The following is a 24,979-nucleotide window of genomic DNA, read 5'->3' on the forward strand; positions in this document are numbered from 1 at the left end:
AGAAGACAAAGACTCCCCCTGTAGGGGGCGCCAATGGGCGGCCAATGGGGCCAAGTGAAAGACCTGGTTACCAGGAAACTGGATTGCCGGGAGGAAGGTGCACAGTAAAGGATGCTGGGAGCCCCCAGGCCCACTTTCAGGGAAATTTGGCCTACTTTACAGCTGTACCATTCAGATTTAATTTTAACATAGGTAATTCCTTAATTTCTATACACAAATACAATCCTTCTGTAATCATTTAACACATTTAGTGATGACAAATTAAAAAAAAATAATAGTTTAAATGTCCTTGTCCCACACCCAACTCAGCACAGCAGAATTCTTTCGAAAGGTTCTCCAGTACCCCTTCAGGGCAGCTTTGGAACATGGGAAGGGTGAATAATTAACATGTATTTTTAGCATGGATCATCTCATTTTTCTTCACAACAGCCCTAGGAAGTATGTCTTATGACTATCCTCATTTACATATGAAGAAGAAATGAGGTTTGGGATAAATAACTTCCCCAGGGAAATATAGGTAGTAGATTCCATCTGAAATATTGCTTTTTCTCTTAAAATGTAACTTCCCCCAAATCCAATATTTCAAGCAAATTTATAAGTGACTTGCCCAGTGTCACTAAAAAGTGGTAGTAGATGATAGATTGGCCACCAAAATGAGATCAAATATACATGGGTTCACAGTCATGCTTCCTTCCTAATGATTTACACTGAGTTGGGGGTCAAATAATTCCCTTTGATCTTTTTCATTGAAGCCATTGATAAATTATCCTATACTTGCAAAACTGATATTTTTAAGCCTAATTTTAGGAATTTGGATTTGTACATATTTAATATCACATAGTTGATTTGATCCATGGTCAAGAATTATTTATTTATAATTTTAATCATCTGTCATGCTTGCTATGTCTCCAAGTTTGGGGTATACATTAATTTGATCATATGTATTTATCTCCATCAAAGTTATTGATAAAAATTGGGTGCAAAAGAAGATGATAAAAATGTGACTAAAGCACCTGGAATATAACCAAATGGGATTTTCCAAATCCCATTCACTGACCTAAACATGACCTCCATTCTGTTTTTTCTAGTCCTCACAGACTCTGTTCCATTTCACTTGGTCTGTGCTTTTTAACAGTACATTCTGTTCACCTAAAATACATCAACATTATACAGAGATACCTTAGAACAAACAGCCCTTTTCCTGTCCAGAACTGATAAATGTCATCTTTGTTTTCTATTCGGAAGTTCTCCTTTCTCAGATAAATTTATCTGAAGAGTCTATCACAGCATAATTCTATACAACCTAGGTTTTTTGCATCCTGCTGTTCATTTAACTGAATCAAATTTAATATGCTATATATTTCCAACTTTTTGGGCAATAAAATATAAAATGCCATGGTCCTTTAAGTTTCTTCACCAACATTCTAAGATATGTCTTGGTTAATTTTCCATATTTTTAAAGAAGTGATTTTTGCATGTTCAGAAGAGAACAATTTATAGCAAATAGCAAAACACTTTACTCAGTCCCGTCATGCAACTGAATGTCCATTTTAGTATCATTAAGCCCTATTTGCAATGGTGGAAAATTGCTTCTTGTTAATATTACTGATTTTTTTATTCATTCAACAAACATACTGAGTGCCTACTATGTACCAGGCATTGTACTAAGTGCTATGAACACAGAAATGCACAGTCCTTGCTCTTGAAGTGCTCACAGTTCAGTAGGAGAAGTATTAAGAAAAATCCATATTATAGTGCACTTTTATAAGGGCTAATACTCTAAATGTTTTTGTGGAAGCACAGAACCTTACTCAGAAGAGAACAGGGAATCTTCCTAGAGTGTTTTTATTTAGTTTTTTATTTAGCTTTTATTTAGTCTTGACAATAAGTAAGGATCAAGCATACGGATAAGGGGAAGCACTGTTCTAGGCAGAGCAAATGCCTCATGCAAAGATATGGCAGCTGAAGAAAAGCTGACTCAGATAATAGAAAGTCACATGGTATGGCTGGAATGAAAGATGCTTGTGGTAGCCGATAACTAATGAGACTAAAGAGAATGGTCAAGGTCTAATCATGAGAACTTATATCCAATGACAATGAGTGTCATGCTTACTTTACTCTGAAATGGGACAATATCTGAGTCAGGAAGTCCAATTAAGGAGCTCTGTTAGTGATCAAGTCCAGAGTGCTAGGGAGGGGTCAGCCTAATGGAGAGATGGCAAAATGTAGTGACACCCTAATAGACATAATGGTTCTCAGAGATCATTCTGCATCAGAATCAGCTGGAGAATCCTTCTAAAATACAGATACATGGGCCCTACCAAGACCTACTTGGGCTGTTAATTTTTTAAATATTCTCCTCCAAGTGCTTCTGATGCAACCACTCCACAGACTGGTGTTTGAGAACAACTATTTGGGCTCTAATTGTAATTCAAAGATGTAAAAAAGAGTTTCAATTATACTCATTTCAGGCGAGGAGCAGATGGATGTAAGGTCCTTCTGCAAAGTAGAAAGACGGCCACTAAGTCACTGAAATTCCAAAATCAAAACAGTGTTTTGTGATGACTCCTTAGCTACCCTCTTCTTCTCTCACCCCCACCAAGAGAAAAATTGCAAAGATCTCAGGTCAATGTGGGATGTTTCTAGGCATGTGTAAATGGAAAGTTAAAATGTGGGATATGCCCCTGAATTGTGGATACATGATCACAGACCAACTATGGCGTTTAGTGAGGAGGCAGGGGTGGGCATGTGAAACTAAGTTAAAATCACAGAATATCAGGATTTTAGAACTAGAAGAGAATCTAACCAAACCCCTGATTTTACATGTAAAAAAAAAAAAAAAGTCAAGCCCAGGAATGTTAAATGGCTTGCCCAAGATGATATAGATGGTAAGTGGCAGATTTACCCCAAAATTTTTTAAATGGGGGGAGGCTTGGAAAGAAAACAATGGTTTTGCCTCAGAAGTAGCCTCCATTAAATAAGAGAGTAGTAGGATGAAGTAATGGAAAACTATCCAAGAGAGTTACTATGAAGAGACCAAGTGAACTTTTAGGTATGGGGCAACAGAAGAGATCTCAGTGTTATCAGAATTAAACAAAAGACATACATGCATAGACACTCATACACACACAATAGGCTGTTTCTTGTTACTTACAAATGAAAGTTTTTACTGTTCCCTAGTTTTAATTTTGGGACATCCAGGAGTATGAGTTTAGCAGGCAGATGGACATATGAGACTGGGGAGATGTCTGATACTGAGACATAACTTTCAGTATCATCATTGCTTGAGTGGTCACTGACACATAAAAGGGAAAAGAATGAGAACAGTAAATTGCATATAAATCAGATCCTCAGTCAGAACTACCATGTTGTCATGGTAACAATAAAGAGAAGCAAAGAGGCTTCCCAAAACAAAGAAGACCTGTTAATAAATAAGTGGACTTTGACCTCACTACCCAAAATGTCTTGAGAAACTTGCCCTGATTTAAAAAAAAAAAAAAAATGAATCTACTGGAGCAGTTTTTCTAGAGAACAGTCAGAGTATAGAAGACTTTTTGTGGGACTCTCTCTTGTGTTTCACTGCAAAGAGTCTTAAAGAAATGAGTAGCCGTATGTTTTACTTTCATAGGCTGCTTAACGCAATACCATGAAATGGTTTGGATTAAACAATGGGAATTCATTCACTTATGCTTGGAGGCTGGGAAAATGTCCAAATCAAGGCATCATCAAGGTGATGCTTTCCTCTTGAAGCCTGGCTGCCATAATCCGGGCTCCTCTGTCACGTGGCACATGTTAGCCTCTATGCTCTCTCCCTTCTCTTCCAGGTTTCACTGAGTTTAGCTTCTTGCTTCCATGGCTTTCTTTTCCTCTCTCTGTAGTTATTCCATTTTGAAGGACTCTAGTAATAGGATTAAAACCCATCCTGAATGAGGTAGGTCACACTTTAACTGAAGTAACATCATCAAAAGATCCTTCTTACAATGGGTCCACAATCACAGGAATGAATTAACTTAAAGAACATGTTTCTCTGGAGTATATACAGCTTCAAACCACCACATCCAATATGGCTATCTTCTCAGAATGGACTTGATGTTGTATTGCCACATAGGTAGGACTTTCCAGTCCAGAATCCCATTTCAATCCAGAGTCTGAGGTGCCCATCATTCTTGGCTAGACCGCATACTTCACCCCATCCACGATTCCCAATCTCTCCCCTCCCTTACCAGAAAGAAAGGACGGGAAAGAGAGAAAGAAAAGGAGGAGGGAGGGAAGGAAAATCATAGCCTCATATTTCATTGAGATAATTGCAACATTCAGGTATGGTCTTCCTCAAGTCTCCCTATCTACAAACTTATTTACATCTATACCTATCTTCATTTCCTTTCTTTCCATTGCCAGTGATAAATGTCTATCAGGTCTGTCTATAAAGGTGATAGCACCATCCGTTTTGCTTGATTCAATCCCCTCCTCCTTCTTTCTGTCCTTACTTCATCAGTTACGCCTTCTCTTTTTTATATCTCAAGCTCTCAACTTGTTGTTCTTTAACTTATTCTCAAGTGAAATAGTAGATATAGGGATTCATTTGTGAAGTAAAGTATTCCACGGAGAAAATGGGATTTAGGAAACAAGTCACAGCTTCCCATTAAGATCAAGACCAAACCCCAAGTAGTGTGATGGAAAGGAGAGAGTAGCCAAAAGACCTGTGATCTAACAACCTGTGAGGACTTGTGCAAGATATTTAATGTCTCTGAATTAAATTCCTTATCATAAATGAGGATAATCACATCTCCTTTCCCAAAGTTAGGGTCAAAGTTTTATGGTATGATGCAGGTAAAGTGACCAGCACGCAGAAGAAACTTAATAAATATCCATTCTTTTGAAATAAACACCCAAATAAACCCTACATCTAATTGAAAAATAAAACTGTAGGCTTTATGCTTCAGGAAGCTTACATTATTTGAGGTGAAGATGTTTAGGGATGTTTAGAAATACATACGCTTTAATCTTATTTTTGTAAATAAAGTTTTATATCTTGGACTTTATCAGAAATGAGTCAGCCATATAATTTCTACACTTCTCCATTGTAAATAGCATCAGACATTAGCCATTAATGCATTAAACTTGTGGAACTAAGAAAATTTAAGAATATTCTAAACACTAAAAACAATGAATAATGAAGCATTGTGAAGGTACTTTTCACTTGGTGTTATTATGTGGAAATCTATGTACAGACAATTGTTCTTTGCACATGGCCTTATGTGTAATTAAACAAGGAAAAACTGAAAGTTTTTTCTCCAAATAATTATACATTATTCACACTTTATTAATGCTAGGCTCTGTCTTGTCACTGCAAATATCTCTAATTGAGCGTGTTCATTCAATATAGTGATAAGCTCCATGAAGATAAAAACTGTGTTTGTCCTGTTGGCATTTTATCCTCCACTCCAAGCACAGAGATGGAACCAGGGTGGACATTTGTTATATGCTGACTTATTAAATTAATGAGAATCATCTTCTTTTTATAATTCTGGGCAAACTCAACTGATTTTATCCGGATTTGTCTAAACACAAACACATCTATCTCAGCCAACCAAATGTGGCAAGAAGCACACATAAAGACAAGTACTACTTTTTAACTGTTATCCACCAATCTATTAGCCCAATAATAAAGACTAACAGTGGGATCTTCACAAAGACACAAACTACACAAATAAAATCCCCAAAAGGGGGTCTTGCCCTTACCCCAAAATTACTGGAGGGGTTCAGATGTCAGAATCAGTTCTTTTCATTACTTAAATTCCTCTTAAAATTGAACTGACAGCAGATCCCATCACATTTTAGTGCCAATTTAGTGGCACTTGAAAATACTAATATTTTGGCAAACAGTTAAACTGTTTTGAGCTGTTTCAAAACTATGGCTGGTTTAGTAAGATCACCTCTAGTGGCCTGTAATAATAGCAATAGAGGCAAACATTTATTAATCACTCATTTAGAGCCAGAAATGTGCCAGCGCTTTACCAATCTCATTAAAGCCTTCCAACAAGTGTTTGATGGTGGAATTATTAACAAACCCCATTTTACATAAAAGGTTACTGAATTATGTAACTTGTCCAGGGTCTTAAGGGTGGTAGAATTCACCAGTCAGTCTGACTCCAGAGCCCTCATGCTTAATTCTACTCTGTAGTACTTATGAAATTATCTGGTCTTGGGGGAAAAACAAATCATATTTCTGTTCTTCATGAAATATTTCCCATTTCAAGAAAGTTATTGGATAAGAAATTCAGACATTCAGTCTTGCCAAGGACATTGCGTTCAATGATGTTGAAACATCCAGAAACGGTTTGCAAACAAATTTGTCTCTGGCATGGCATTTGAAACTAGTGTTTGAAAATAAAACTACCATAGTTTATTCATCCAGAGTTCAGATCATTTTATCCTTATGTTTGAGACGAAAACTGCTTCATATTCTAATGCAAGCCCCCTTCAGATGCTGATCACACAGTTAGCAATAACACCACACTAAACTAACCACCTAGAAAGCCGGCATAAAATCTTACCTGACTAACTTTTTCTAAGGTGCTTGAAATTTTAACAAAGTTATCTAAGTATTGATTCTGGACTACGAAAGATAAACACATTGCTTATGGAAAAAGGCATTTGACTCTTGGCCTGTGGGCGTCATGAGGAAAGGAAGCAACAAGGAAGGAAGCCAAGAAGGGAGGGAGGGAGATATTTGCAAATTTAAACCCATTCTTAGCAAGGACTCTACATGCTGCTCTTAAATGACAGGATCTGAGAAAAAAACATCATTTTCGCTTTAGTGACGCATACCAATTTCCGTAATTAGGATACAGGCAGGTCCAATTCATATAAAGAGCTATGCTGATAAAATGGCAAGACACACAAGTTCAACCCAACTCTTTTAACTCTTTAAAATCAAGTATATCCTCTTGTACGGGAAATGGAAAACCCGTGTGTGCCATTGTATCAGTTCCTTCGGTATAAGATGGGTGCCTGTCAAATATACTACAGTGAACAGTAACTGACAGCTCTGCTATATCCAATGGCTTTATCAATAATAGTGGATACTACTATTAATAATATCTAATAGTACATCCCTATTTTACACATGGGACTGGAGTTCAGAGGCACTGACTCACCCAGGTTCACATAATATAAAAGCAATGGAATCAAACTCGTATCTGGCTCCAAAGCCCAGATTCCTTCTGCTAGTCAGCCTGACTCTTTCAGTGTTGCCAAAAATCTAATCCAAATATTTGGCAGGAAAATGATGTGTTTCTATGTAAAATGATGAGAAAAGAGCACAGATGATTTATCATGGCGACAGGATTATAGGCAGATATCTATTTTCTTTTATTTACCATTCTGTAAAGAGTCTATAGAGCTGTTTAAGTAAGGCTAAGTAATTCTTTTTAATTAATGAGATCCTACAAGCTTTCCCCTTCTTTACACCCCATCCTAATGCTGAGTCAAAAAGAGAAACTGCTATTTGCCAAGATTATGCTTTAGTCTTTGCATATGCAGAAGCAAACATTGAGGAGTTCTTGAGTAGCATTTTTCTTATAAAAGCCTCTTTGATAATATACTGATTTCAGGGACACACTGAATCCCCATATTGACTCTTTTCATGATTTAACATGAAGGACTTTATGCTCAGCACTTCTTGTAGAGGACGTTATCAATTCAGCCATTTTACGAAGGCATAACCTCTAACATTTCGAATCAAGTCTAAGATTTGATTGGTATCAGTTGCTATTCTCCTTTATCACCTGAAGAAGGTCAATGTGGAGAGACGTATAAAGTGAAGGCAGAGAGATTCACATCATGGTGTGACCACTCACTGCCCCCTAGAGTATTCATTTTACTTGAAATTCTCTATTATGTTCTCTTATTAGCATCCCAGGGTTTATTGGTTCCCAAAGCTCGGGTTGGTATAACCTCCCCAGGGGGCATTTAGAAAAAAAGGAGGATGGTTGTCAGAGCAGCTGACATTTAATAGGTAGAGACCTGTAATGCTAATGACCTTGCAATCCCACCAATGCTAATAGCACCCTCAGCGAGCAACACCAGTACATTAAACAACCAAGCCCAACCACGCACAATGGAGCACAGATGCTGCACCCCATCACCTGAACACACTACAGTAGTGAAAGGACCAAGGAGCTAGAGGTGGAAAGAAGAGCCAGGACCCAAGGACTTTTTTTTAATACGTGATAATTTTTATTTGATCCTCTAGGAAAATGTTGAAGATGGTCGAGCGAGTATCTATCAATCTGTCATCACCAATACTAGCAAAGAAATGTCCTGTTTCAGTGACTTTCCAATGCCTGAAGATTTTCCAAACTTTCTTCACAACTCTAAGCTCCTGGAATATTTCAGGATTTTTGCCAAAAAGTTTGATCTTCTAAAGTATATTCAATTCCAGGTATTATATCTGGGGGCTGGGCTTCTCTACATTAGTCAGTTAATACTGAATGAAATAGTTGCTGGATAATTATAGAAATGAATAAAATTAAGTTTCTCAATCCAAGTCTTTACTCTTTATGTTATACTCTAACAGAAAAGAAAATTCATCTATTAAAAGTAGAGGTTTGAATGATGATGATATGGATGGTGAAACTTGAGTTAAACTAATATCCATCACCACTGTATATTCCTAGCCTCATTTCCCCTGAAAGAACGTATGAAACATTGCTGTTTCCTTATCATGCCTTCCCTATAGAAATGGGATTTCTTAGAAAATGTGCTCAATCAATTCTTTGCTCTCCATTCATCACAGAAGACTGTAGCAACTATGTTTTAATGGTTTCTTTTTTTCTGGATGAAATCTCTATCAACATTAAGATGACTAGATCATTTTTGAATACACTTAAAATTCCCTTTTGCTGTTCTTCCTCAAAAACAAATAAACAAGAAAGAAATAATATTTTCACTAAACATGCTGAATTTTTATCAATAATCTACACTCTAAGAACTAATAACTGTGCTCAGAAAATAATATTTCAATTATATCTTCCTACAAATAACTTTGTGAAGTTTGTTTTAGCACATCTTATTTTCTGAAAAATTCTAGTTCTGTGCAGCCAGGTTTGTATTATATTAATACAATACATAGATTGGTGGAAATATATGTTTGTAATTACCATCAAAATGTCCAATTCTAACTAATGTAGTTTTCCCCCAGTTGCAGTAGGAATAGGATGGTAGACAACCCATCCTATAAATGACAGATTCTAGAAATGTTTACAAGTCTTTTCTGCTAAGCTATCAATCTGTCTAATAAATACATTGCCCTCTTAAGAAATGTAACTTATAGTATCTGTTAAAGATTGTTAGAGTTCCAAGGAAGTTATTTCTCTTGTTTATTATTACTGCTGATATTGTTTTCTGGAGGTTGGGGAGAGGATGGACTCATTTTAGTTTATTAGCCTCTGAGTTAGTAAAAGATGTTAGGACTCAACACAAATTGTGGGCAGACAGTAAAAAGCTCTAGTGCTTGTGATTATTTTTATATCTTAATATGCACGTGAATCACTGGGAGAGCTTGTTTTTTTTTTAATGCAGATTCTGATTCAGTGAGTTTAAGGTGAGGCCTAAGATTCTGCATTTCTAACAAGCTCCTGGGGGCATGTCAAAGATGCCAGTCCTTAAACCACATTTTGAATAGTAAGGATCTATAGTCCTTTGGTTATTATACTAATTTCAACCACATATCTGAAATCTTCACTCTCAGCTGAAGATTACCCAGTGTACAATCCTTTCACAAACTTTAGGCTAATATTATTTGTAGTATTTTAAATTGAGACAGCTTCAAAAATTACCATTTTGAACAAAAAAATCTGAAAATTTGAAAAGGGTCTCAATTATTGTAAACAGGAAGATGAGCACATCATTCCTTTAGGAATGACATTATCTCTTAAATGCAGTAGACACAAAGTATGAACATTTTAAAAATTTAAATGTTGTTTAAACAGACCTTTTAATAGGCAGCAAGCTGCATTTAAAAAAAACAATGAACCAATAATTTATTTCAATCCAATTAGATCATGAACTGTATTTCTATCATTATGTTCTCTTTTTTAATAATAAATGTTAACATCTATCATCACGAGTGCTGACCACATACCAGTCACTATGAAAAGTGCTTCGCATGTAATATCTTCTCTCAGAGTGTGCACAGAAGTGGACACACGATAGATTCTTAGTAAATGTAGAAAGTGTGGTCACTTGAATGATCTGACATGCATTTTGTATCCTTGCCCAAAACTTGTCTCCCTTTCCTTTCTCTCTCTCAAGTCCTATTTAGCACTTCACACCCTTAATAATCTAGTGCCAAATGTTGAGTCAGGCTTCTTGCATGAAGCAGCAGATCCTTAGAACTATTTTGTATAAAAGAGCTGAACTTCCTACTAAGGAAAGAGAAGAGCACATATAATGAAACAGATTCGAATGAAACCTAAATGGAGTTGTGCATTTCACTCTGCCCAGCCCCACTTGGAAGACACTGTTCAAGGCCCATATTATACCCAGAGTAATTCGAAATGATGCCTTCTCTGTGTTTGTTTAAGACAACCGTCCTCAGTGTGAAAAAATGCCCGAATTTCTCATCCTCTGGCCAATGGGAGATTGTTACTGACAGCAATGGCAAGGAGCAAAGCACTGTTTTTGACGCAGTTATGGTTTGCACTGGCCATCACATCCTCTCTCACATCCCACTGAAGTCATTTCCAGGTGAGGTCACAGGGATTCTGTCCTTTATTTACAGTATATGTCCAGGTACTTTATATGCAGCCTAGATTAAGAGGCAGGATTAGCTGCTGTGACTTGGCTTAATATTAAGATGAGGATAGAGCTGGAAAAATGAAAGACTCCAAATCCATCTTTTTTTCTATTGACCTCTTTGGGACTCCATTATACAGCGAGCTCAGCTAACTTCCTCAAAAGTGACAAAATCTTCCCCAGAATTTCAGAGAATTCTCTTCCGAGTTGATTCTCTGTTGGAGAGGCCCTTTTATTCATATCCCTAGCTTGGCCTTTTTTCTATCCTGCCAAACACTTGTGATCTTATTGTGTCCTTAAAACCTTTTAACTGAAGCCATGCCTGTAGATCAGGGTTACTTGGGAGAGTTCTGGAAATAAGTGCTATGACCAGACAGTGATCAGAGGAGATGGGCAGGGAGAAGTGGCAGGTAGCAAGGAAACCTGCAACCATCTGTCCTGGCTCACCTCCACCTAGCCCTTCCCTCAGAGAGTTCATTTCCTTTCCAAGACCCTTGGAAAACATCTAGAACAGTGGTTTCCAACCCAGGCCTCATATGAGAATCATCCGTGGAGCTGCTAAAAGCCCTGATGCCTGGGCCCCACTCCCAAAGTTTTTCAATTAGTGGTAAGTAGGGCTATGTCAAAGCTGCTCAAATTCTTTTAAAATGCAGCTAGGATTAAAATCTACTGATCTAAAGCAGTGGTTCTCAATCTTCCAATTTAGCTTCAGAATCGCCTGTAGGCCTTTTAAAACAAATTGCTCCATCCTACCCCTAGCGTTTTTGATTCAGTAGGTCTAGAGTGAGGCTGAGAATTTACATTTCTAACAAGTTCCCAGGTAGGATGCTGACCAAGTGACTACACTTTGGGAACCACCAATCTAGAAGTCTTTCAAGCAACTCCATCTGGTTCATCAAAGGAAAATAATAAAGTCGAGTATTTCTAGAAAGTATACAAGTGCTAGCTAGAAAAGGGCATGGAGAGTCTGTGATTAATTGTCTGCAATTAGCCACCAGGTATCACCGACTTTCCGCAACCTGCAGACTATCCCTCACCTTCCATGGGCCCAGTTTTTAGTGTAGTTTAGTTTACCTTTTGTTTGCTTTTGCAAAATAAGAACGGTAAATATTGTGTTTACTACACTATTGGAATAAGATCACTTCAAAATTTAAGAAATATTTTTTAAAATAAGTGTCATTATACAGTCCAGAAGTAGGCAGAAGCTGGCTCTCAATTCTTCCAAAAATCATTTGTTAGTCTCTGATAAAAACATAAGCTGAAGTCCCTGAAATCAACTCCTTCGGTCCTGTACCATACGTTGGCCTCCCTACTGCTATTCCTCTTGGAGGAGAAGAGCCAAAACAAATGATTGACCTCAAAAAGGAAGAGCTGGCAATGCATTTTTATAGGGATTAACTTGACATGTTGCTTGCTCAGAAGTTCATGAGATTCTTCTTCTTCCTTTCAAAGGTATTGAGAGATTCAAAGGCCAGTATTTCCATAGCCGCCAGTACAAGTACCCAAAGGGATTTGAAGGGAAACGCATCCTGGTGATTGGAATAGGAAACTCGGCCTCAGATATTGCCGTTGAGCTGAGTAAGAAGGCTGCGCAGGTGAGGTGTTCTCTACATACCATGTGCTATGGTGGGGGGGGGGGGGAAATAGGAGGGACGTATTGGAGAATCCCAGCCATATAATCGAGGCTCTGTTACTCATTAATTGGTTGTTCAGTTGCCCAAAGTGGTATCATAGAAAACCAGGAAGTCAGGAGGCCAGAATTTATCTCTCAGCTCTGCCCCTAAGCAGCCCTAGTGCAAATCATTACACATCTCCAGGCTATGGTTCCCCGTGTGTTCGATGGGAAATTTGGAATGAAAGACTTTCAGAACAAGAGGTCTTGTTTCTACCTGGGGCTTAATGAAGGGTTAACCTGCTCATATTTGGGGGATGCCTTTTAGAAGTTTAGTGCTCACTGGAATTCTATTTAAATCTATAGGTAATCCTCAGTCCACAAACAATCTTGAAAAGGAAGATTAAATAGCTAGCAAGATACCCAGTCAAGATCACAGATGTTTAGATTCTCCCCAAAGCCTTCCAACCACTGTCACCTTTGCACCTGCTCAGGAATGACACCAGCTGAGCAGCCAAAGAGGTAGATAATACAAGACGCAGATAACACTAACAGATGGTTAGGAATGGCCCAAAATAAGTCCCTTCTAGAAGGACAAACATAGGCAAAGGTGGGAAACTAGCTAAGGTTCCTCCCCCCAAAGTATTCTTTCTCAACAAGGTCCTGATCCCTGATCCCAGGATCCCTTTCACTAAGGGCGTCTCCTAGCTACCCAGACTTCCCATGACCATGATTTATCAAAAGCAAAACTTCCCTGTCCCAGTAGCAAACGTGATAAGCAAACATGGTGCTTTCTCAGTAAGTAAATGAAGATGGCACACTGGGATTTGTCAGAGTCACCTATTAGTGTTAGCCCAGGGATGGAACAGGTTCTGAACACCAGAAAGAAATTCACTAGACCCAAAATGTCCTCACCTTTCATGTGAAAAGGAATCACTTTTTAATTTTTAAACTTAAGACCTCAATTTGAAGAACAAATAGGAAGCAATACCTAGAAGCTTGGATCAGAACTGGGCCAGAGAAGGGGACACAGGGGAGTCAGCTGGAGCTTGCAGCTACAGTCTCCTTCCTGTTGAGAATAACTGCAAACCTTGAGGAATCAACTATTATGCAGCAAGATGATAGAAGCCAACTTAACTATCAATTAAATGAAAATTTATGCTAGATCATTAGACAGTGGCACATCAGTGATTTGGATTTAGAACAGGTACTCCAAAAATATAAACACTTGAATTGCAAAAGCCACTCCTTGCGAGGGTCTTGTCATATAAAAATGTATTGCTATAGTGCCATACGCATATCTCCAAATGTTGGCTCACTCCAGATATATGGTGCTCGGTAAGACTCTTCTCCCAAAACCTAGATTTATAAAATAATAATAGGTACTAATGCTTATCAGTTGCCAGGCAATATTTCAAGTACTTTACATATATCACCTCATTCAAGCCGTACAATAACCTCATGAAGTAGGTACTAATATTATTTCCATTTTATAGAGAAAGAAACTAAGGCACAAAGAGGTAGAACAACTCACACAAATTAACAGAGTTAACAGAGCTAGTAAGTAGGAGGCCTGGGATTCAAACCCAGACCATCTGGTTCCAATGTCTTTTAAATAAATCAATTTCTTTGCAAGCGAATCTCATTAAAATGTTTATCAAGGGTAGCCTTAATCAAATAACTCAGAGAATGGTATGTAAACATTTAAGAAGCAATTCAAGTATGTATTTTGACAATGAAGAAGGAATAGTAAAGATGGTAAAATATATGTTTAAAAAGAGATTTAAATGTACATTTTGAAAATGGAAAATCTGAGTGAACAAGTAAAGAATATGCACAAAAAAGTATTTTTATGGCAGTCAATAAAAGGAATCACAATTTGAGTTCAGTGTTTTAACTTTTAAAATGCATAACATAAGTTTCTTTAATTATGGAAGGGGAATGATTTCTCTCATCACTCCCTCTCTATGGATGTACAAATCCATAAATTTATGCTGTGCAGTAATTAAGCTATAATCACACTTTGGCAAGGATTGTGAGTATTAACCTGGGTTGGGCAAGGGGAGGGAAGACAAGGTTAGAGGAAGGAAGAAGGATCTTTCTGATAAGGAGAAGCAAGCCACAACCATAAGCACTATAAAGACTTTTGGATCCTAGCATCAATATTAACCCAGAGATTGTCCCACGTCTCCATTAAGTTCTCAAGATAATGGTATAGTATTCACTCAGTCAGGGGCAGATGCCATGGGGTACCCCTTTTGCTTTGCGGGCTAAAGCTGCCACAAGACAGGCATTTCATTGTGAGGTCAATCATTTTCAGAACAGAGAATCTCAGGGAAATATGGGGCCATAAGTCAGCACATGACACATTGCCTATAGACTAGATCCTTCCCAAAGGACACATGACCTAATTCCAACTGCATTCCCTTTTTACTACCAGGTGTTTATCAGCACCAGACAAGGTTCCTGGGTCAGGAGCCGTATCTCTAATGATGGCTACCCTTGGGACAGTGTGGTCCACACCAGGTTTCTCTCCATGCTTCAAAATGTCCTCCCGCGAAGGATTCTGAAATGGATGACGGAACAGTGGAGGAATCAGTGGTTCAACCATGAAAATTACGGTCTTGTGCCTCAAAACAAGTAGAGTTATTTTGCTTTTTTTTATAGTATATTCATTGGTAAGCAGGGTTGTCTGGGGTGCCCCTCTTTGCAAAATTCCAAATTGCTAACATGACACTTACAATTGCAATCTAGTAGTAAAAATGTTATCTAGGTCCCAGAGTTTGAATTCCATATTTGTTCAGTGTACTTTTTTAAAAAAGAATATTTAAGAGTTCCCCAGATGCTGGTGCTGCTTCCATGGTGAAAACAGGAAGTCCATTTCAGCAGGACCCACAGGGGATGCCTGTGGCTCTGGGACATCTCAGACTGCATCCACAGGTACAGGACCGATGACACTATCAACTGCATCAAAAAAAATAGTCCTTCTTTCAGTTTGCTAAAGCTGCCAGAATGCAAGATACCAGAAACAGAATGGATTTTCAAAAAGAAATTTATTAAGTTGCAAGTTTGCAGTTCTAAGGCCATGAAAATGTCCAAATTAAGGCACCAACTAGAGCTTATCTTCATTCAAGAAAGGTTAATGCTGTCTGAAACACCTCTGTCAGCTGAAAAAGCATGTGGCTAGCATCTGCTGGGTTCGCTGGCTTCTGGACACCTCTTTCAGCTGGGAAGGCACATGGTGGCATCTGCTAGCTTTCTCTCCTCATTTCATAAGGCTTCCCTGGGGCATTTTCCTTCTGCATCTCCAAAGATCTCTAGCTATGTGGAAACTGTCAGCACTAAAGCTTTTTCCAAAATGCTTCTTAAATGACTCCAGTAAGCAACCCCACCTTGAATGGGTAGAGATACATCTCCACGGAAACCATTTAATCAAAAGTTACCACCCACCACTGGGTGGCTCATGTCTCCAGGGAGACAATCAAAATGATCCCACCCAGCAATATTGAATGAGGGTTAAAGAACATGGCTTTTCTGGGATACACAACAGCTTTAAACCAGCACATTCTGTTCTCTGGACCCCCAAAAGACATATTCTCTCTATTTACAAAAGACGTTCATTCCATTATCAGAAAGCTACTATCAGAAAGCTTTCTTACAATCAGAAAGCCTGAAACCATTTCAGTAACAATACAAATGCAATATACAGTCAGAAACAAAATCTCATCAAAGTCAGCTACTGGTATGGTCTGGCTTAAGGCAAAATTCTCCTCTGGTTCTGGACCTGTAAAACTCAAAATAAGTTATTTGCTGCCAATATACAAAGGAGGGACAGTCATAGGATAAATGTTTCCATTTCCATAGGGAGAAATTGGAAGGAACATGGGGGTCAAATTTCCCAAACAGTTCCTAAAACCAGCAGGGCAAACTGCATTAAATTTCAAAGTCTGAGAATCATTTATCCTTGGGGCTTTAGAAAGAGAATCACCCTTTCTAAAGGCCCATGCAGACGCCAGGCTCTCTCCAAATGCTACCTTGGGGGACATTGGGAAGGCTACCTTTTTCATAGCTCTACCCTCGCTAAGCATCAGGGCAGCACTCAGGCTTTCTGCCATCTCAAGGACACACTACACTCTCAACCCTCCAGAACAATGAGTTGACAGCCAGGCTCTCTCCAATTCCCAAGGAATAGATTCCACCTTCTCCAAGGCCTGAGGCAGCACAACTCTCCCTGAACATCAGGGTGGAAGGCCCACCCTCTGCCTTCCAGGCAAACACACCCTCTCCAAGTACATAAGTGGGTCTCTCCTGGCCAGAGGTTTCCTGGCTTCAGACCTTAGCTTCCATGTTTCTGCCTTTGAAGTTATTTTTCCTCCAATTTGTCTGTTCTATCTCTTTTAGTACAGGCTGGCATTGGTTCCACTTGCAGAAATTCCACAACACTCTCAGTTTTCTATGTGGCATGCAGGGATCATAACCATCTGACAATAAGATTTTCCACAAATTCTTCCTGGATAAATCTATCTCCAATCTTGGCTTGTCCTGTAATGGCTGACTGCTTCTATGTTTGGTTAAATCCTCACATGGGACCTAACTGTCAATTTCTGATTTCTTTGTACCCAAGAGTTCAGTTCTCAACTTATCTCTTTCCTGTCTCATTTTGCCACAAGCTGTAAGGAGCACCCAGAGTTTATTTTCCACATTTAGTCTGTAAATTTCTTCTGCTAAATATCCAACTTCATCACTCTCAGATTCTACCTTCCATCCACAAAGAACACCTTCCTTCCGGTTTGCAAAGACACATTCATCATTTTTGTCTAAAGCCTCTTCAGAAGTATATCTTCCATCTCCATGGAAACAATAAAAAAGATCCAACCTAGCAATATTGAATGAGGATTAAAGAACATGGCTTTCCTAGGATACACAACAGCTTCAAACCAGCGTAGTCCTCCATGAAAATGGTCCTATTTTTAGAGCAAGAAAGAAGCTTTGAGCACTGGAATGTGGTGAAAGCATCATCAATAAGTCTTGATTTCCTTGCCCTTTCAGTCTGTTTGGGTTCTGTACTTATCTGGCTGTGAGCAAAAACCCAGAGGGAGACAGTTATCAACTGAGTTATTGACAATGCAATCATTAGATTTAGTGAACTTGAAAGATGTAGTTATAGACTTCATCCAGGAAGAGTGAGAGCTGATAGACACATCCCAGAGAAAGCTGTTCAAGAGGTGATGCTGGAGAATATCAGTCATGTGGTCTCAGTGGGACATCAGATCTGCAAATCAGATATATGTTCCCAGTTGAAGTAAGGAAAGGAATTGTGGAGAGAAGGAGTTGTATTTTTGTAAAACTAGTATTCAGACAGAGAAAGCAGTCTTAAAAAACAAAGAAATGCTATCCATACAACATATCTGCAGGAAAGGCACATCAACTTTTTAGCAATACCACTACAGCCAAACTCTGGAACAGATCTCACTTTGTTCCTTTTTAAGGAATACCAGCATGGTCATGTGTTGAAAAGTCTAACTTCAAACTGAAAATAGCCCTGACTCAGTGGAGCTGAGACTATAGGGGTTGCTGATAAAATGTAGGACACAGCTACACAAGTAAATGACTTTCTCTGCAGCTTTCAGCCTCAGGTAAATGGCCATCAATCTTCAGAGTGCCCTGTAGATGAAGGGCCTGCAAAAATGGAATCCGGACTTAGTGCTGTTTCCACAGCATCCCAAAATCATTCATAATACCAATGGCATAGTGACCATTAATATAATATTCATACATTGCCTCCTCTATTAAATGCAAACTCTTAGGAGACTAGTAGTTTCACAACTTTGGCTGGCATGGGTTTATGTGGATTTAGTCTCTATAATGGGTTTTAATCCTGCCTTCCCCCTTAATGGCATGATTTTGACATGGTAGTTATAAAAATGTCTTATTTTAAAATAATTATAGAACTTAAAGCTATTATACAAAAATTGCAATGATAGTATGAAGAACTCCTGATCTCCTCAGATTCCCCAATGGTTATAGTGTCACCACATTTGCCCCTTTACACAAAATACTCCACTGTATGTTCTCAAAACAGGAACAACCCCCTGGGTAATCACACAGACCCAGAGTAGGACCCAAACACAGTTTCAATATTATGATCCAATCCACAGATCCTCTTCAAATTTTACTAATTTTACCTACAGTGGGAAAATGTTTCTTTGTCTATTTCAGTTCAGGCTGCTTCAGATGGGTTCTGTTCCTGAGACAGTCCCTCAGGTCCTTGATAGATTTGGCAGGCACAGATGACTCTGGCCTGGGTCTGCACACTGCCTCGTCCTAAGCAGGCGTGGGCATTCATTCCAGCAGGAACACCCAAGCCTGATGCTATCCTCTCCTCAGTGCATACCCCCATCAGGAGGGACATAAAAGCTGTTCACCCCAGCCCTGGGAATGTCAACTTAATAACTGGTCAAAATTTCTCCAGGTTTCTCTATACACGTATATGCAAAAATTGTTTTCCTGATGTGATGAAAGGAAATTTTACACGGATATATCCTAAGAATGCCAATATTGTTGCCCCCAGCCAACTTTATTGAACACTGAAAAATCTTGATAATCAATATTGTTCTGCTATTTTCTGTCTCAACACACACCTTGCCTTTAGGAAACATGAAGAGTCATAAATCCAATATAAAATCTCTCCTTACTTTCTAATTTCGCCATTTTTCTCCTTTTCATTCATAAGTCTCTCCCTGTTCACTGAGGAAGTAAAAATTGTAATAAAAGAGAATGCTTATGTATGCTGAAACTCAGATTGCCTATTGTGTATTGACAGCTTAGTTTGGCAATTATTCTAATTAACATAGAAAATGTTTTGTTTTGTAATTTAAGGACACCATGAAATCAGGCTAAATATCTTTCCATTTATCCTTGCTGGATATTCTAGGGGTTGTTTTTGCATTTGCTGCATTCTTCCTGCCAAACCAATCCTAAAACATTCCTTGATTGAATTTAAATCATATGAAAATCCATAAAATCATGTGCTTTTATGTCAAGGAAAATAAAAGTCATAGAAAAAGATTTGATTGCAAGCAGGGTAATAAGGAGATTGGTAGACAAAGCATTCAGAACAGAGCGCTGAAAATCACATCTTTGGCAGGGGTAATTTGCCCAGATCTGTGTTGTGCTTTGTTTTGGACCCCACTTGGTCACTCGGGAATGTTCAATATCAAGAGCTTCTTCAGATAAATCAGTACTTAGTGATGTGTCTAGAAGTCACGTCTCATCTTGACTTCTGTCTCAGGGAGTACAGGGTCAGACCCAGCTGGCATGGGAAAATCTATTTAGGTGCAGGTATATCAGGACGTCTCCACAAACAGACAACTCTACAGCTTCATGAAGGCTGAAAGTGCATCAATTGATAGTGATACCATAAACTTACATTAATAATCTCCAAAGCATTAAAAATTCAAGATGATCTATGAAGAAATTCAGTCACCTGTCCAGGAAAAATGTCATGGTACAATTCACAATATGTCTTTGGCTGTTGGGGATCTTTCTTTGAGGTTCAGTTTTCCTCTAAAGAACAGTTGTGACATTTGTCTTCAAGAATTAATTGACTAAGATAAATTTGAATTTTTAAGGTAGAATTGATATTAATCTTCTAAACAGAGAGCACAGTTTATCACCCAGAAAACATCTGCTGTGTGGTAAAAACTAGAATCTGGAAAATTTCTTATTTTTGCTGTAACACTGATTGCTCAGAAACCTGTGAATGGACTGTGGGTACTGTAATAAGGAGGGCCAGTGAGTAGTGGGTAAAGGGAGACTTGTGGTTTCCTGAGTTGGCCACACTAGGACCAGTATTGGAGACTTTTTTGTGTGATATTGAAGCATATCAAGATAGAAAAACTTAGTTCCCATCATCATCTGAAGATACAAGTCTAAGTGACAGGGATGATTGCAGGTTCACATGGATAAATATACCACAAGGATATAGGGTATCTGTTCAGAATACACGACTGTTCTTTAAGTATTGTTAAATTCTTATAATGGGCAATAGTGTGCATAGGATGGGGAGTGACCAAACAGGTGGTTCTTCAGGATACCCCTGAACCCCACTTACCCACAATCTCTGCTGTGATGCTAAGGGGGGCACCTCCCAATCAGGGAATCCTACCATGACTGCTATTAAATCTGGTTGGACTCTGCTGTTCAATAAACCACACTTTGCTGAGATGTTTCAAATCATAATGATATGAAACAACAACACTAAGATGGTATTAACTTCCCATGGGGAAGACCGAAATCAGAGACTTCCACAATGAATGCATTGAAGGAAGGAACCCGTTGTAAATTCATAGTAATAGATATTGAGAGAGAGAGAGAGAGAGCATTTGTTTCATTGCTATTCCATGAGCAACTGTTTTTAAAGTTATTTTGAGATGATATATGACAACACTGAGAAACTGTTTTCCTTACTCTCTAGTGTTTCGGTTAACTTGAGCAACAAAAAACACTGAAATTCTGTAACACAGAGTTTCACATAATGTTGAAACCCTCATATGAGTTGGTGGTGTGTGCATCAGGACAATCTCTCTGCAAACATTTTGATAGTCTATACTGAAGATAAACATAATCATGTCCTGTGGCAGTATTTTATACTCCTGGGTCACTTCCAATAGAAATTCTTCCATATGGTCTCCAAACACATAGACAAAAACATTCATAGCAGCACTATTTATAATAACTAAAACCTAAAATATTACATATGCCCATTAACAGTAAAATGGATAAATAAATCAACAAATAGGAGGCAAATCATTATCCAGCAATGTGAATTTATGATATACTAATCCATAAATAACTGGAATGTGCTTCACAGACATCATGTGAAACAAAAATAGCCAGACACAAAAGTGCACGTATTGTGAAAATTCATTATTTAGACAATACACTGAATCCGTGCTCACATGGGTTGTGGGGAGGGTTATTTCTGAAGTTATAAAGTCTGAATGGGAGCACTAGGTTGGCTTAAGAGGTGCTGGTTGGGTGCGTTTCTTAATCAGGGTGCTGGTTACAGTGATTTCAGTTTGCAAAACTTTATCAAGAATTTGCTTATTGTATTTCAATAAACGTTTTTGAAAAAGAGAGAACAAAAGAATATTTAAGAAGAGGAAATAGAGATATTATCAGCTGCCCCAGAAAGCAGAACTAGAGTGATTGGGAAAAAAAGCTTTCTAATACCCAGAGCTATCCCATATTGGAGAAGGTATCTTCAAGAGATTGGGACTTTCCTTTCAGAAAATTGTTAGGGGATTCTTGCTTAGGCTAGAGGTTGTTCTAGAATGCCCCTAAGGTCCCTTGAAGCACTGAGATTTCATGACTATGATTCTCATTGAGAGTGCAGGGAAAACATGTCCCAAATTCTCCACCAGACAATTTTTGTTACGGCAACTCTGTGCACTATGAGATCTCTTCTAAGGGGCAGCTTCTGAGAACGTACTCATTGTATATTTGCCAAAATACAAATCTCTCTTGATCTCAGAGTTACACAGCACTGATTTTCTAAGCATGAACAAACATGGATGTTTATTTTTCTTTAGCTGATAAGACTCCTTCCTCTGAAAAAAAAAAGAGCTATTTGTTTAAAAAAATCTTTTATCAGATATCATGTGTCTGCCATATTCTAATAACTGAAACACAATCATAGGACATTTATTCTTTTTTTTTTAACATGGGCAGGCACTGGGAATCGAACCCAGGTCCTCTGGCATGGCAGGCAAGCATTCTTGCCTGCTGAGCCACTGTGGCCTGCCCAGACATTTATTCTTTTATGAAAAGAAAATGTTCCCAAATCTACAAAAAAAGTTCAGAAATACAAGTAGATTATATTCTACTTTCTATAATATAAACAGACACACCATGGATATTTGAGATCAACAAATATCCTCAAACCTAATCTCATACATTAATTTTTATACTGTTCCCTTAAAAGCTTTAAAAGATAGACATTTATTTAGCTATGATCATAACTAAATTTAGTTATGACCAGATATAACTGATATAAAAAAGCAAATTAGTTAAAATGGTAGAAGGTATAAAAGAAACAGTAAAAACATCAATAACAACATTATCTTCAAGTGGAATAAGGACTAAAATAATCAGGGGGGTGACCGTAGGCCCTGGCATTTTGCCTAAGCCCTTTGGAGTATCTTACTCTTTGAAATGTCTTTTAACCACGTCATGTACATTTTTTTTTCCTGTTTGTTGAGAGGAGAGTTTTTCATATGAGATAAAAGTCAGATAATAAGGTTTAGGGCAGTCCAACTAGTTAAGTCAGAATTTCTTGGATTTTGGATGAACTCCTCTATTTTCAGAGCCAATCCCATATAACGTAAAGAGGGGTCAAGTCTCTTCAGCAAATAATCCTTCTGAGTGTTCTGTTGCGTGTGTCTCAGATTCCTTATGAAAGAACCAATACTGAATGATGACCTTCCAAGCCGTCTGCTCTGTGGAGCTATCAAGGTGAAATCAAAGGTGAAGGAACTCACAGAAACTTCTGCCATTTTTGAGGATGGAACGATGGAGGAGAACATTGATGTCATTATCTTTGCAACAGGATATACTTTCTCTTTTCCCTTCCTTGAAGATTCGCTTGTTAAAGTAGAGAATAATATGGTGTCACTGTACAAATACATGTTTCCTCCTCACCTAGAGAAGCCAACTCTTGCATGCATTGGCCTCATCCAGCCCCTGGGTTCCATCTTCCCAACTGTTGAACTTCAAGCTCGCTGGGCAACAAGAATTTTCAAAGGTGAGTGAGTGGATAAGTGGGCATCTGAGGGTTTCACGCCTGGTGAATAGTAAGTTTAGATAAGAAGGTTGCCATCAAGAAAGTTGTCAACTTTGGCTGCTCTCAAAAGACTAACATCGTAAAAAAAAGCAGTGGAGAATTCAAAGAACGGCAGGTATAGGAATACAGTAATAACAGATACCTGCAATTATACCTTCAAAATATTAGACAGTTCAGAGAATTTCAATTGACGTAAAGTTAAGTATGTTATCCTTTCTTTAAATCACCAGAGATCAGATTAAGAAGGCAAATATATCTCACAATTTATGTATAGAGCATTTATAAATACCTCAGAATATGTATCAATCAAAAGACCTAGGGCTTAGTCCATACTTAACTCCAAGTGAACTCTTAGTATGTAAGTAGCTCAACCTCAGATATCCCTACAAAGTTATAGAATTATTGAAAGTCTTCTGTCTGAGAATCTGTGCAGCACTTTGAGCTCCTCAAAAGACTGCCATGTCCCTGCCCCCAATTGTTCAAAAACTCATTGAATACCTAGCCTTGTCCTGGGGTCTAGTGGGATAGAGAGAATTTTACATAGCTCATTTCAACATAATATGGAATATTTTACGTATCAACTACGAGGTAAGGCAATGATATTGAATCAAGCCCCCCACTCAAGCCAACCTTTTATTTTCTAGGCTTGTGTACATTGCCCTCAGAGAGTACCATGATGGCTGACATTATCAAGAGGAAGGATAAAAGAATTGATCTGTAAGAATGTTTTTTAAAATTTTTTTTACATAGAGCAGTGTTTCTCAAAGTATAGTGATCCAACTGTCTATAAGAACCACCTAGCTTCTTGTTAAAAGTGCAAATTCCTGGGATCAGAAACTCTGTGGATAAGACCTGAAGTTTGCATTTTGATGTTGTTTCTAAACATCATCATGCCCCTGTATGATTCTCATACAGACCCATTGGGTGGTGCAATGGTGGCTCAGTGGCAGAATTCCCACCTACCATGCCGGAGACCTGGGTTCTATTCCCGGTGCCTGCCCATGGAAAAAAAAAACCAACCACTTAAAGATAGCAGTTGTACAGCAGAACTATTTTCCTTGACATAATTTCATTTCAGTTTGTATGATGCCCATGTCAGATCCCACTCTTCTTTTCTCAGACCACTCATGCTTTGGTTAAAGAGGGAATGAGTTGGGTGTAGTGATGGTGATGGTGGTCTGAGTATCCATGGAAAGTTAGCTGGGGGGTCTCCCACCGAAATAAAAAGAGAAAGGAGTTGATGTGAACTGAAAGTTCTAGGATTTGTGATGCGATGGAATGGTAATCAAGAACCATAGGAAAGTTGACTTTGGGGACTTACATCACAGGAATTTTCCAGTCTTCTTTGTGGAGGTTATCCCATCTTCAAATTCAAATCACCTAACATTTTTTGAGCATCTGCTATATGCCAACCAGAATGTCAAGTAACTAATAATTAACAAACACATATCAAGTATCTTCTCTAGGCAAGGCACAGAGCTCTGCTTCCATATGAATCTATGCAGAAATCCTGACTATTTTATACTTGCCTAGAGACTGGCAGCTGCTTTTACCAAGCAACTGCCTTAGTAAATAGTAATAGTAATTAGTAATAATAAGCCATTATTATTATTTTCTACGCCAAATGATAATAATGGTGGTCAATGAATTTTTGGCTGCTTTATGGTCTACTCTCCATCTGAGATATAGGCCTTTTGATGGAATAAACTGACACTTCCCACTAT

General features: G+C 38.3%; 1 protein-coding gene and 1 long non-coding RNA gene across 3 annotated transcripts in view; one reads left to right on the top strand and one right to left on the bottom strand.

The window, feature by feature from the left end:
• LOC143680618 (uncharacterized) overlaps window positions 1-24,979 on the bottom strand; it is a 275,278-nt gene that overhangs the window by 39,923 nt on the left and 210,376 nt on the right. The gene's annotated exons all lie outside the window — the stretch shown is intronic.
• Window positions 1-24,979, top strand: part of FMO2 (flavin containing dimethylaniline monoxygenase 2) — a 32,031-nt gene that overhangs the window by 2,290 nt on the left and 4,762 nt on the right. Inside the window, exons 3-8 of the mRNA XM_077156962.1 lie at window positions 8,258-8,446; window positions 10,590-10,752; window positions 12,253-12,395; window positions 14,853-15,052; window positions 22,861-23,216; window positions 23,900-23,972. Coding sequence (XP_077013077.1) covers window positions 8,258-8,446; window positions 10,590-10,752; window positions 12,253-12,395; window positions 14,853-15,052; window positions 22,861-23,216; window positions 23,900-23,972 — 1,124 coding nt within the window. The remainder of the gene's footprint in view (window positions 1-8,257; window positions 8,447-10,589; window positions 10,753-12,252; window positions 12,396-14,852; window positions 15,053-22,860; window positions 23,217-23,899; window positions 23,973-24,979) is intronic.

Source organism: Tamandua tetradactyla, chromosome 4, assembly GCF_023851605.1.
Source record: "Tamandua tetradactyla isolate mTamTet1 chromosome 4, mTamTet1.pri, whole genome shotgun sequence".
NCBI lineage: Eukaryota > Metazoa > Chordata > Mammalia > Pilosa > Myrmecophagidae > Tamandua > Tamandua tetradactyla.